Raw genomic sequence first — 12,310 nt, forward strand, 5'->3', positions numbered from 1 at the left:
ACCTGCCGTGGAGGTTGGAAAACAAAAAAATTCTGTTAAAGATGTCACAAAGGTACGTAAGTATATGATACTTTAATTATTATCAGATGCATTACTATGTTTTTTATTCCATTTAATAATTTAATAATATATCTTCTTGGATGATTGATACTTTAATCTATGAATTCACTTTCATTATTTGTGTATTATTGATTGTATTTTCGACATTAAAATTAGATATGATGCTTTTAATCTTGACTGTTTTATATACTTTAATTTATGAAATAGATTCTGATATTTTAAGTATCACTGATTGCATAATATACATTAATATACTAACAAATTAACTTACTAACAAATATTTTAATTTTTCTACAAACAATGAAGGATGATATATCCAGTAAAGAACAGGCAATGGAACAGTTCACTATGCTGCTATCCACAACACAACAAAACAAGCCTTCAGTGAATGTGAATATTCCTGATATTAAGGTGGTAAGTATTAAGTTTTTAATTTGTTATACATTATTAATTTTAGTAAAAAAAAATAGTATAGCATCTGATATTCTCTTTATTAGGATCATGGTACAGATAAAATTAAAAAGAAGTTGAAAAACATCCTTCAAATCCAGTAGTTGTTGAGACATCGGTAGTGTTATAAATTATTTACTACATTTTGACAACATTTGCCTCCATCTAATTTCAATTTAAATTAAAATTTTGGTGTTGCATAAGTTCTTTATATAAGTTGTAATATTTTTATTATTTATTTGACATCACACAGGATTCTACCTCATCGGTCTCCATCTCCTCCGAAATTGAAGCAGTGATAGATGCACTTGCACATGGACTTCCAAACCAACAAACTAATGTCAACCCATTGAGTTCAGTAATTCCACTCCATCTTACCTGGAGTGATGATTTTTTATCAGACAGTCAGCTATCCACCCAGCTGGTTGTCAATGATATTGATACTAAAACTTCGGTTCAGCGTAACAGGATGCCTTCGAATGTTTTGCAGTCTCCCTATGTAGATTTTTTTGGATCAACTGATAAGGACAAGGACAAAATAGAAGATCATATCCGCCCATACTCTCCATTTGATGATTATCGCATCACATTTCAACTATCGTCAAGTTTAATGCAAGAGTTCTTAGAGTGGATTCAAAAGGGACTCCTCAAAACACATGCGAATAAGTAAGTTTTTTTTTATTAAAGTATCTTTATAAAAAATCATTTTTTCATTAAAGTACTTTCATTTTGACTTTAATAATTCTTATAGAAAACCTAATGAGGATAATTATAGAGGCAAATCTGCTAAGTTTGATTTTGACTATATGAATTTTGTTGTCGCATTTCTTGTTGACAAGAACTAGTTTTATACCATGTCACTTTCAATGAAATGTTGGACAGATCAGGTACATTATGCATTCAAATTATGTATATGATACAATTTTAAAATCTGTCATATAATATAGACATGAACTTACAAATTGATTTTTACTTTTCTTAAATCTATTGCTTTCTTTCATAGTGTGCAGATTATATATTATGTTATTTTTTTTTATCTATTTAACAACACATAGATGTAATATTTTTACTATCTATGCAAGAAGTCAAAATCAAGAGAGTGGATCAATACAGATACACTACGGTCAATTACTTGTTTAAGTCATATATCAACATTGTATACAAGAGGTATTATTGTGCTCCCGCAAATGATTCTCTAACTAGACAACAACATATTGACTGTGGTGTTGCTATATCTGGTTATAAAAGGTCTATAAAAGACATCATAAAAGAATTTTTGATACCTACTTCTTTACCTTGACATCTAGTTGATGAGGTTTATAATCCTGATAATTGTGGCAAAGATTTCCATTGGGTGTTGGTTGTGGTTGTTTTAAAAAATAGGTTAATACGAGTGTATGACTCATCTGTGAGATCAAGGAAAAGGGTGCATTCCAGAAGAGATAAATCAGTTGTCTGTAATGCTTCCAAATTATCTACATGATAGTGGTTTCTTTGATAAAACGGAAAGAATTAATTGGTTATCATTGGAGGCATACAAAGACAAGGAAACTGGTGAACCGTTCGGTCCACAACAGTCCTTTGCGATGAAATATGCTCAAGACATTACGCAACAACAAAGCGATTGTAGTATTGTAAATCAATTTATTTACTTACACATCACTTCTTTTTTTAATGTATCTTCGTTTTTTTGCTCTGATCGTGAAATGTATGTAGCTGCTTATGCAGAATACTTGAGCGACGAAATCAAAATTCCATCTGTTAGTTTTTAAATTGACTATCTTCGCAACAGATACAGAACACTGTTATGGAAGTATGGTACGTACAAAGTCAAGCTGGATATGTTAGCGTTACGGACGATCCTACAAGGCAAAAGAGTGTCTACACTACACAGGCAGAAGGTGGATTGACTAATGTAGAATAGTTAGGTTTCTATTATGTTGAATTTACGTCAATTAGTATTTTGTATTATCACTTCTCCTTCCAGCACAATCTTACTAAGTAGTTATTAATTTGAGAATATTTTTTACAAGAAATGTATTTCAATTTTAATTTTTTTCTCTAAATATATAATTTAATTAACAATAACTCGCTATAAATTATTTTTGTAAAAGTAAAATCTACACAATTACTGTTGATACAATATAAACTTTGCACACAGTATACATAATACTATATTTACACAGTTGTTACACAAACTGAACAAAATAATTTACTAAACATGTCGTAGTCTTTCAGTAAATCACAACGTCTGATAATATATTATCATCATATACACAATATACATAGAATTATTAAGTATATGATACACGTTTTATCATCAAAAATAAATTTGTGCATCTTTAATAATTGATACAAAATAATTTAATCAATATATTTAGTATCGTTCACTAGGTTGAATCATATAACACTCTATATATATTTAGTATCGATTACCATTTTGTATCTGATAACGAAAATTTGTTATCAGATCCATAATATTTTTACCGTTTTATGTAAATGAGACTAAACAAGTTATCAATATCACTACACTTAATATAATACAATCAAAATTGATATATTTGGTATAACTACACATTTTGTATCTTGTAACATTCATATAAAGTTATAATCACATCAAAATGAAAAAGTTCAAATCTTATTAGCAAATTAAAAATATCCAGAAACATTATTACACATGAAGCATAAAACAACCAAAAAAAAAAACAAATCATCAAGAATCTTTTGAAAAGAAGGTACATGTTCTTATATTGTGGCCTTCTTGTCCACAACAATTAGGTTTTGTTATTAGCTTTTCATCTGGATTTTTCTTTCTCTTTTTTCTTGGTTTACCAGGCATCTTTTTGTATGTAGGTGGCAAGACGACTTCTTTCAAAACATAGTCCAGAGTTGTTCAATCACTTTTGTCTGGCATTGATTCCATTGATACTGCATAAGAATTTGTTAATGCATTGTGTTTATAATAATTAGAGCAGTAGGGGTGTACATCTGTTATATTTTTCTTCTTCAAAACGGTTATTGCATGTGGGCAAGGTATCTCGTCATGTTGAAATCTACCACATGAACAAGTTTTCCTCTCAAGATAAACAATGTATCTTATCACACCTTTATACGCTGAAAAATAACTCAGAAGATGCAACAACCTGCAATTATTTAAAATTAGAGATATTAAACATATTTTTTTAATTTTGGGTAAACAATAATTTAATAAAGATAATACAAAATGTCCTTCATTTTTGCACTTTTTGACGCGTTTAAAACCAATATTTCTTCAAATCTTCTTCCCAATGTTTCATTTGTACAAGAAGTTATTTCTCTATTTTTGCAATTCCAAAAATCAAATAGAATTCTAGCTTCTTCCAGAAAGCCTATAATATATAGTTGTCGTGCATCAACAAAGTGACCATTGATACATTCAGCTATATTTGAAGTCATCATTCTTTCCCGGTTCACTGTTGCATGAGACCTAGACCACCTTTCATACCCAACATCTTGAAGATATTTTTTTACCCTTCCATCTATTTTATCTAATTTAGCCATCAATTTTTCAAAATTCTCTTTTCTATAAGTCTTTGCTATTGAGTAAAACAGATCATTTAGAATGGTCCTGCTTCTACTAAAGTTTGAACAAACATTTTTTCAGAGGTGCCATATGCATGCAAAATGAGGAATAGTTGGATAAACAATACTTACACCTTTCTTTATGCTTTCGTTTCTGTCAGATACAACACACACTTTTCCCACTCACCAAATATATTCTTAAACTGTTGAAAGAACCATGTCCATGAACAATCATTTTCGCGTCAACAATTTCGTACACCAAAGGCAATGTGCAACCTTAACATAGAAACACAAAACAACATAGTTTAAATAACGTCTTACTATTAAGTTAATAAATAAATAAATTCATAACAACATGTCATACCTGCTCCATCGAGTGTACTAGCAGATACAAATGTCCCTCGACAAGCTCCACTAAGATGTGAAGCATCAACAACAACAACTAGCCTACAGAACTCAAATCCTCTCTTATTGACCTTAATGATATGAAAAGATACATAAATTGTTGTATTCAGACTTATGCATCCTTACATATGAATTTGGATACACATTTTCTAACATATATATGTATCTTGACATATTTTCTATATCTATCAACAGGTCTAACTCTTATAATTTTCAATGCATGCTCTTTAGCCCTCCATGCTTACTAATAAGAAATCTAAACGCCATACATTTCCCTAATATCCTCAATTATATCGTTCAAAGTATATTTTCTTTTATGATTCTACAATTTTGGAGTTGTCACACCAATAACAAACCCAACAGTAGCTTGTACTTACTTGATACCGTATTTCTCAATGGACATGTATGTTCACTATTAAAGTATCTCACTATGAATGTCTCTGAATTCTTTCTGACAGAGCCCTTCAATTTCCAACAACAATAATCTGAATAACAAACTAATACGTAGTTGCAATTACATAACATATATTTGTTATTTGATCAGGTTGATTGTACTAATACATAAATAAAAATAAAATGACATTGCGATACATTATTTCAATTACAAGATAGAACTGATACTTTCATAAATAAATGGATCACATCATGATACTTTATTATGTAAATTAATCACAAATTTACTCTTAAACATTTTTCATCTACCTTTATTAATTTATACATTATTAACCAGAAAAACATCAAAATGAACAAGATACATTCTACATACAACTACACGTAACATGTAATATTAGTGTATCATGGTAAACATTTACAAACAAAATATATATTATTGGGAACATTATCATATAATTGTATAATATACCTTTTGTTATCAGTTCTTTTAACTTTAAAAGTGAAGCCTTTCTTTATTTGTAATTTTCCGTTACCACCTTTAGAGTTGCATTATCCTTGTATATTTGCTTCTCTTCCACAACAGAAATATTGGTATCTGATATATAATTTTCCACCTCTATTTCTGGTATGTAATATGTATACCAATTTTTGATTCAACAGTGCTTAGAGCCTTTGCGTCTTTTTTTTTCCACCCTCAACACACACGATTGCACCTTTTGTTGCATCGTAATTTAGTATCTTTTCAAAGCATTTATCTGATGTATCAATGCATAGAGGATAGATTCCGAATTCCACCTCATATTTCTTAATTTCTATGTATAATTTCAACCCCATATCAATACGAATACACAATGAAGACGAATTACCTTCAACAACATATCTAATCTTGATACTTTTTTTCGATTCATCAATACCCAACTCAGCCGCAATTGCTGAAATATGATTCATGAACGAAATATTTTTCCCAACCACTATCTCATCACTTTTGTATCGCTCGTATATAACATCACTTTACCATGTTCCAGAATGTCTTAACAAGATAGAAATATTCATTTTTGAATCTTCACATATTGCGTTTCAGAATTTTTTAAACAAACTTTATGTTTTTTTTTCGAAGAACAATGTGAAGGTTTCACAATTTGAAATTTACTACCCTAAATCAGTTAGAGATTTATGCAGATTGAACGCTAAATTTGTTAAACATCCGCTTGAAATATGGGATAAATATAATTCCTTTTTTTTTATGCTTCACTCTAATTTAAATATCATTATTTAATATTAAGTATCCGAATTAATATAAAAAGAATTTTTAATAAATACTAAAAAAATAGAGATAAAAAGTAATTTATCCCTTGCACGATGTGATTTACCTAATTTTTACAATAATTTTTACTCACTTAAGGTATATTTGTGATTTAAAGTGAAGGAGTAGAAATTGTACACAAATTGGATATTTTAAATTAAATCCTAAAGAGAAAACCTAATCGATTCGAAGATTGAACATTGAAGACCGGAGATTGAAGATCGAAGATTGGATCAGGTAATCATGGGGATCAGATTCATACTAATGGTGAATAAGCAAGGACAAACCCGTCTTGCCCAGTATTACGAATACCTTACTCTTGAAGAAAGACGTGCCCTTGAGGGTGAAATTGTACGCAAATGCCTTGCCCGCAACGAACAACAGGTTATCAATTTTGCACTCTCATGGCTCTTTCAATTCTTAGTTTTTCTATGTTCAGACGTTGTAATAATTCTGTAGAATAGAGAATGAAATGAAATTACATGACGGATCCCTTTAAATTAGTTTACTAGTAACTTTTTTTAAGCTTATTATTTCTGTGTAAAATTCTTTTTATCTTTATTGTGAATGTGCATAACATGTTCTCATTCTGTTCCAATCTTTCTTGTTGATCCTGCATTTCAAAACAGTGTTCATTTGTGGAGCATCGTACCTACAAAATTGTCTATAGGCGATATGCGTCACTCTTTTTCCTAGTTGGAGTTGATAATGAAGAAGTAAGTTATACTTCCTGCTTTTTTATTTACACTTTAGCTAACCCCTCTTTGCTTACCATTCAATTACATCTGATTTAACATATTTCTGTTCGTATTTTATGTTTTGAACTAGTGTTGGTTGATCCCCCCCTCTTTTCATGACAATATCCTGTCATGTCAATGCAGGAAGCGTCTTTTGTTTACCACCATGACGTAATTCTGTGACCCGAAAGTTTCTTCATTTTCCATATCTATAGTTAGAAAAATATCTTAAATTTATGTGTGAACCTACCTCCCACACTGCTGGTACTTGGTATGCTTCTATCAACTATGGAGAACTCTAGGAGACTAGGATTACTATGGAGTATAAGTCTTGCAGTCCAGATCAGTATTTGTCTTGTTCTTTTGATATAGGCCAAGAACATTTTTTAATTACCGAGATGTTCCCCTAGATGTCCACTGGCTATTAAGCTTCATCTGGGAATTGTTTGTTTTTGTTTTAAGGTGGGCCACTCAAAAATAGATGTTGACTATAAAAAATACTCCCACCCACGATAATCGAGGTTTAGCTTTCTCTCCTTTTTGCTAGCTCAACGACCACTTTTCTGGCAACTTCGCTGTAGGAAATTCAGTTTGATCCTCAATCATTTGTCAGTGATTGATCAGAAACTTAGTCTGTATTCAACATGGGGATGGTAAAATTTATTTTAACCCAGGGTTATAATCTGATGACATTAGAAGGACAATTTCAGCATCGAAATTTGCTTAGAAGAGTCAGTTTGAGCCTTAAAGTCATAAGGTGGATTGTTTATATTCTTAACATGACCACAAAGGGCCAGAGTATGTCGGTCATACGATGGAAAATAGAAGATTTCCATGCAGAGATTTACTGTACTTTGAAATACAATAAATATCGAAGGTACATCAGCATTATTGCTATACAAGGAAAAAAACAGATCAAAAACCATCATCCTACAGTTAAAGCAGGGAGGGAAAAGATTGCATTAAGGATAGAAAGATTCACTAATGTGTCAAACATAAAGAAAAAGAAAGCTGTAATTTCAACCATCAACTCCTTTCTTGCTGAAGTAGTCAGGGCCAACAAATGGATGACTACATAAACCTAAACATTGCCAATCAAACTCCAGAATCATTATCTCTGGTAGCTCCAAATCAATATGCAGGGATTTTCTTTGGAGATTTAATGTTAGTAGATTCCATGCGTCTTTGTAGGACATTCCACCTCTAAATGACGTCCGAAGATGGGTCACCTTTGTATAGGAATCTGCACATGAAGTTAATACTTATGAGATGAACGATTTCTATTTCCGATTGAACTTTTGACAAGAAAAATTGTCGAACATGTCCTTACAAGTGAATGGTGCTGGAAGTATGTGAAGCTACTCCTTGATTGGTGGTCTCCCAGAGTGAGATGTTGTCCAAAACCTGTGGAAAGAAACTACATATGGATTCGGCCCTTATGGATGTTAAAGTTATGGTCCCAAAAGGTTTCCAAAGTAATTCGTAGTTTTGTGGTAGTTGAATTGAAACAAAAGAAAAACCAGTATGAAGAATCATATGCATTGGGTTAGGGTTGCATATCAGTTGGTTCGGTTCACTTTTGAAGTTTATCGGTTTGACATGATAGCCAATATAAATGTAACTATTAATCAACTATTAGGTTATCGGTTAACCCGTTAAGAACCAGTGTAAACTGCAAAATCAATACTGATAAACCAATAACTTTTTTTTGATTCGCTTATTGGTTTTGGTTCGGTTTTGAATAGTCCTAGTTGGGCCAGGATTAAAGTGAAGGGAGACAAAGAAACTTCCCAAACAAAAGTAGAAGCAGAAAGTGATGGATATGCTTACACCATCCCAATTTGCTGTGAGATTTCAGCATGGGTGGAAATTAGTAACCTAATTGGTGGTAGTTTCCTAGTACTACCCGTGGAAATAGGGCAAGTACATCTACCTAACTGATGGCTATGAGACTATATCTCTGAATGAAGAGGAAGTATTGTTGAAAGAAAATCCCATGAAAATGACTTCTTTTCCCACCGTCAGTTCATGTTCAAACTTCCCTCGAGACAAGAGGCAGCTACAGTTAAGGATGGCGAATGGTTTTGGAATTGCCGGAGGCTGACCGTAAACTGGGGGTCTTCGATTATGGGTACGAAGTAAGCTAACCAGACTTCAGCTTATGTTTGGATCAAAGTATTTGGGGTCCTGCTTCATGCTTGAACAATTTTGAAGTTAGAAGGTAAGAATTTTGCCAAATTTGAACCAATTTCTTGGAGGCAAAAGTCCAGATGTTTGTGGCTTAAGGATGGAGACAGAAACACAGTATTTTCAAGCAATGGCCAACTCTCATGGGAGATATGACAACATAGATAAATTGAAGGCGGGGGAGATGGAAATAATTGAAGACAAAGTGCAAATAAAGGAGGAGGTACTACCAGAATCTTTACACTCAAAATAAAGTTTAGAAGCCTACTGCCAATTTTGAAGATGTGCCCAACTTTTTTGATTTTTTTTTTTTGAGAATTATGTGCTCAACTTATCAGGCGATGATATAGATATGCTTGAAAAAAACTTTTGGTGAGGAGAAAGTTCACTTCAACATTTAGTCCCACGCTCTTGACAAAGCAGTAGGATCTGATGGTTTCACTATTTTGTTTTAAAGAACATGAACTTTTTTCAAGCCAGAAGTGGTGGGAGCTCTCATAGATTTCCATCAGACTTGCCATACTGTTAAATCATGCAATACCAACTTATATTGCACTGATATTTAAAAGGAAAGGAGCTGTGGAATTAAAACACTATAAGGCCAATTAGCTTCATCGGCAGTATGTATAAGACTGTGTTTAAGCTTTTGGATGGATGACTTAAGAGGATTATTGGCAAGCTTGTTTCAACCCATCAGAACGTCTTCACAAAACACAAGCAAATAACAGATGCAACTTTGATAGTAAACGAAGTGCTAGATTAGAGGGTTAAAAGTGGTGAACCTTGACTTTGAGAAGACATTTGATCAGCTCAATTGGTCTTACCTTATTCCTATCCTAAGGAAGGTGGATAAGATGGATCAAATTTAGTATTTCAATGATGAAATACTTGGTTATTGTGCATAGAGGACCAATGGGCTTTTTCTCTACTCAAAAAGGAATCAGACAGGGGTGTCCCTTCTCTCCCTTTCTGTTTATTATAGGATGATGAATCAGTCTAATCAGCAGATTGACAATTGGCCTTGGAAGCATACTTAAAGAACTGATATACCACACAAAGTAGCTTGTTTTGTGTGGTTCTTGGCTCTTAACCTGAAAGGCATATCCTGGATCATGCCTGGAAAGATTATAGTAGCTTTACAAAGTTGGTAGGAAGTAGGATCCATGGCAAAGAACAGAAGTTGATGGAAAATTGTCCTTGCTTGCATCCGGTGGACCATCTGGTAGGAGAGGATTTCAAGATGTTTTGAAAATATATATAGTATGTAGAAGATCAAACTGAATTCTGTTCTGATATTATGTTTTTGGTCTTAACAGATATATTCAGATGATGCTGATTGTATTATTAATGTTCTAGAGTCAATATAGAGGTGGATCATCAGTATACCTTCTGGAGTACAATTGAAACTTGGTTGTAGTACAACCCATATATTGTTAACCCACTTATACACATATATACTTAATAGTTACCAGTTTCAAAAACGAAGGGCCATATACACATATATATACAATAGTTACCAGTTACTTGTTCTTTCATTGTATAGTGACTAGACAACTTTAGAACATATTTCTAGCTCTAGCATTAGCAGGGAAACACTGGGTTGTGCCAAACAATACAAGGAAATGCTGTCATGCTAGAATAAAATTAAAAGACCTTCAAGTCGGAAAAAGTAGAGGAATTCGATCCTTGCATGCATATGGTAAATTGTATGAAAATTAGGGACTCATGACTTTTAAGTCAAAGTTAATTCCTTTCAGAAGATAAAATTGAATTGCTTGCTTCTGCAAAAGACTCAGAAGCTAACACTATATGTTCTTGGATTTCTGTAAGAAATAATTTTTTTGCTGTATATTTTTTGGATCATGCCCCTGTGATTACAACTGCTGTGCTTTGAATATATAAAATTTGTTACCATCTGAAGAAAACATCATCTCGTTTTGTCTTGTTAGTAAAACCTTTTATATTCCTGTATTAATCTGTTTAGGTTGGAATTTTGAGTTCATGCACAGCAGGCCTTCAGGGGGAGGATTATTGGGTCAAAACTTTGTTGATATGTAGGTCCAATAATAGCTAGTTAAGATTATTGTTTTGGTTAGCATTTTCATCATTTATCTCCTATTCCATTTGGCAGAATGAATTAGCTATTTTGGAATTCATTCACCTCTTAGTTGAAACTATGGATCGTCATTTTGGCAATGTGGTAAGTAAGTTTGTCATGAATTAAGTTGATTATTTTTTGGAAGTCAGTAAGGATATTTTGCTTACTGTTTTATTAATTAATTTTCTAATTTAAGTGTGAGCTAGATATCATGTTTCATCTTGAGAAAGCGCACTTCATGCTGGAGGAAATGGTAATGAATGGGTGTATTGTTGAGACAAGCAAGGCGAATATTTTGACTCCAATTCAACTAATGGACAAAGCATCATAAGAATTCACAAAAGGTTTCGAAGCATCATGGTGAACCATTTGTTTTGTGAAGTGTTTGTATGAGGAAAACAATCTTTATTTCCATTACAATGCTATGCATCTGCTTTGACAACATGTAAGGAGGATAAATTGCTTTGGTTATTTTACTTGTTTGACTTGGGAGTTTTTGATAGTATGCTGCTTGCTGCTTTTTTTTTTTGGGTCTTTCAAGTGTTTGTTTTACAAGCTGGCTTGAAGGCAGTTCAAATTTTTTCTGCTCCTTGAACTCATGGTTGTTTATTAGTTTGGCACCAATCATAATAACTAACGGTAAAATTTTTGAGAGAAGACAAATACACTTGGCCGCTCAAAGATGGTTTAAGCATCGTATTTTGGATGCCTTGCAGAATTCCTCAACAATAATTTGAGTCATGGAAAACATTGTCTATCTTTTGGTTGAATATAATTACTAGTTGGATCGCCAGGAGTTTATGAGGGGATATTTCTTAAGGTGTTCATTTATTTATTTTTTCATTTTATTGTTGATAGATATACTAGTGAAAGGAGACCATTTAGCTCCAAAAAAATCTTTTACAGTAGTTTTGCAATTGTGTACAAATGCACACACAAGTTTACGCGGGAGTTCAGATATTGTAATCACATGGACTTGTAAAATTGATAGTCTAATTGGAATTCTTATTTCAACTATTCCTACAAACAAATAATTCTTGAGTTTTTATTATTCTAAAGTTAACTAAGAAAACAATAAAACTTGTCATATTTATTTACCTGAGTTATTTGTTACAT

At 32.4% G+C, this 12,310-nt stretch overlaps 1 protein-coding gene across 1 annotated transcript; it reads left to right on the top strand.

Moving 5' to 3' along the window:
- The first annotated feature begins 6,301 nt into the window (after positions 1–6,301).
- Positions 6,302–11,718, top strand: LOC107018667 (AP-4 complex subunit sigma). The gene is made up of 4 exons (XM_015219207.2): positions 6,302–6,556; positions 6,802–6,888; positions 11,228–11,296; positions 11,391–11,718. The coding sequence occupies exons 1-4, from the start codon at positions 6,416–6,418 to the stop codon at positions 11,523–11,525; spliced, it is 432 nt and encodes a 143-aa protein (XP_015074693.1). The 5' UTR covers positions 6,302–6,415; the 3' UTR covers positions 11,526–11,718.
- Positions 11,719–12,310: the final 592 nt, after the last annotated feature.

Source organism: Solanum pennellii, chromosome 5 (assembly GCF_001406875.1).
Source record: "Solanum pennellii chromosome 5, SPENNV200".
In the NCBI taxonomy this organism is placed as follows: Eukaryota; Viridiplantae; Streptophyta; class Magnoliopsida; order Solanales; family Solanaceae; genus Solanum; species Solanum pennellii.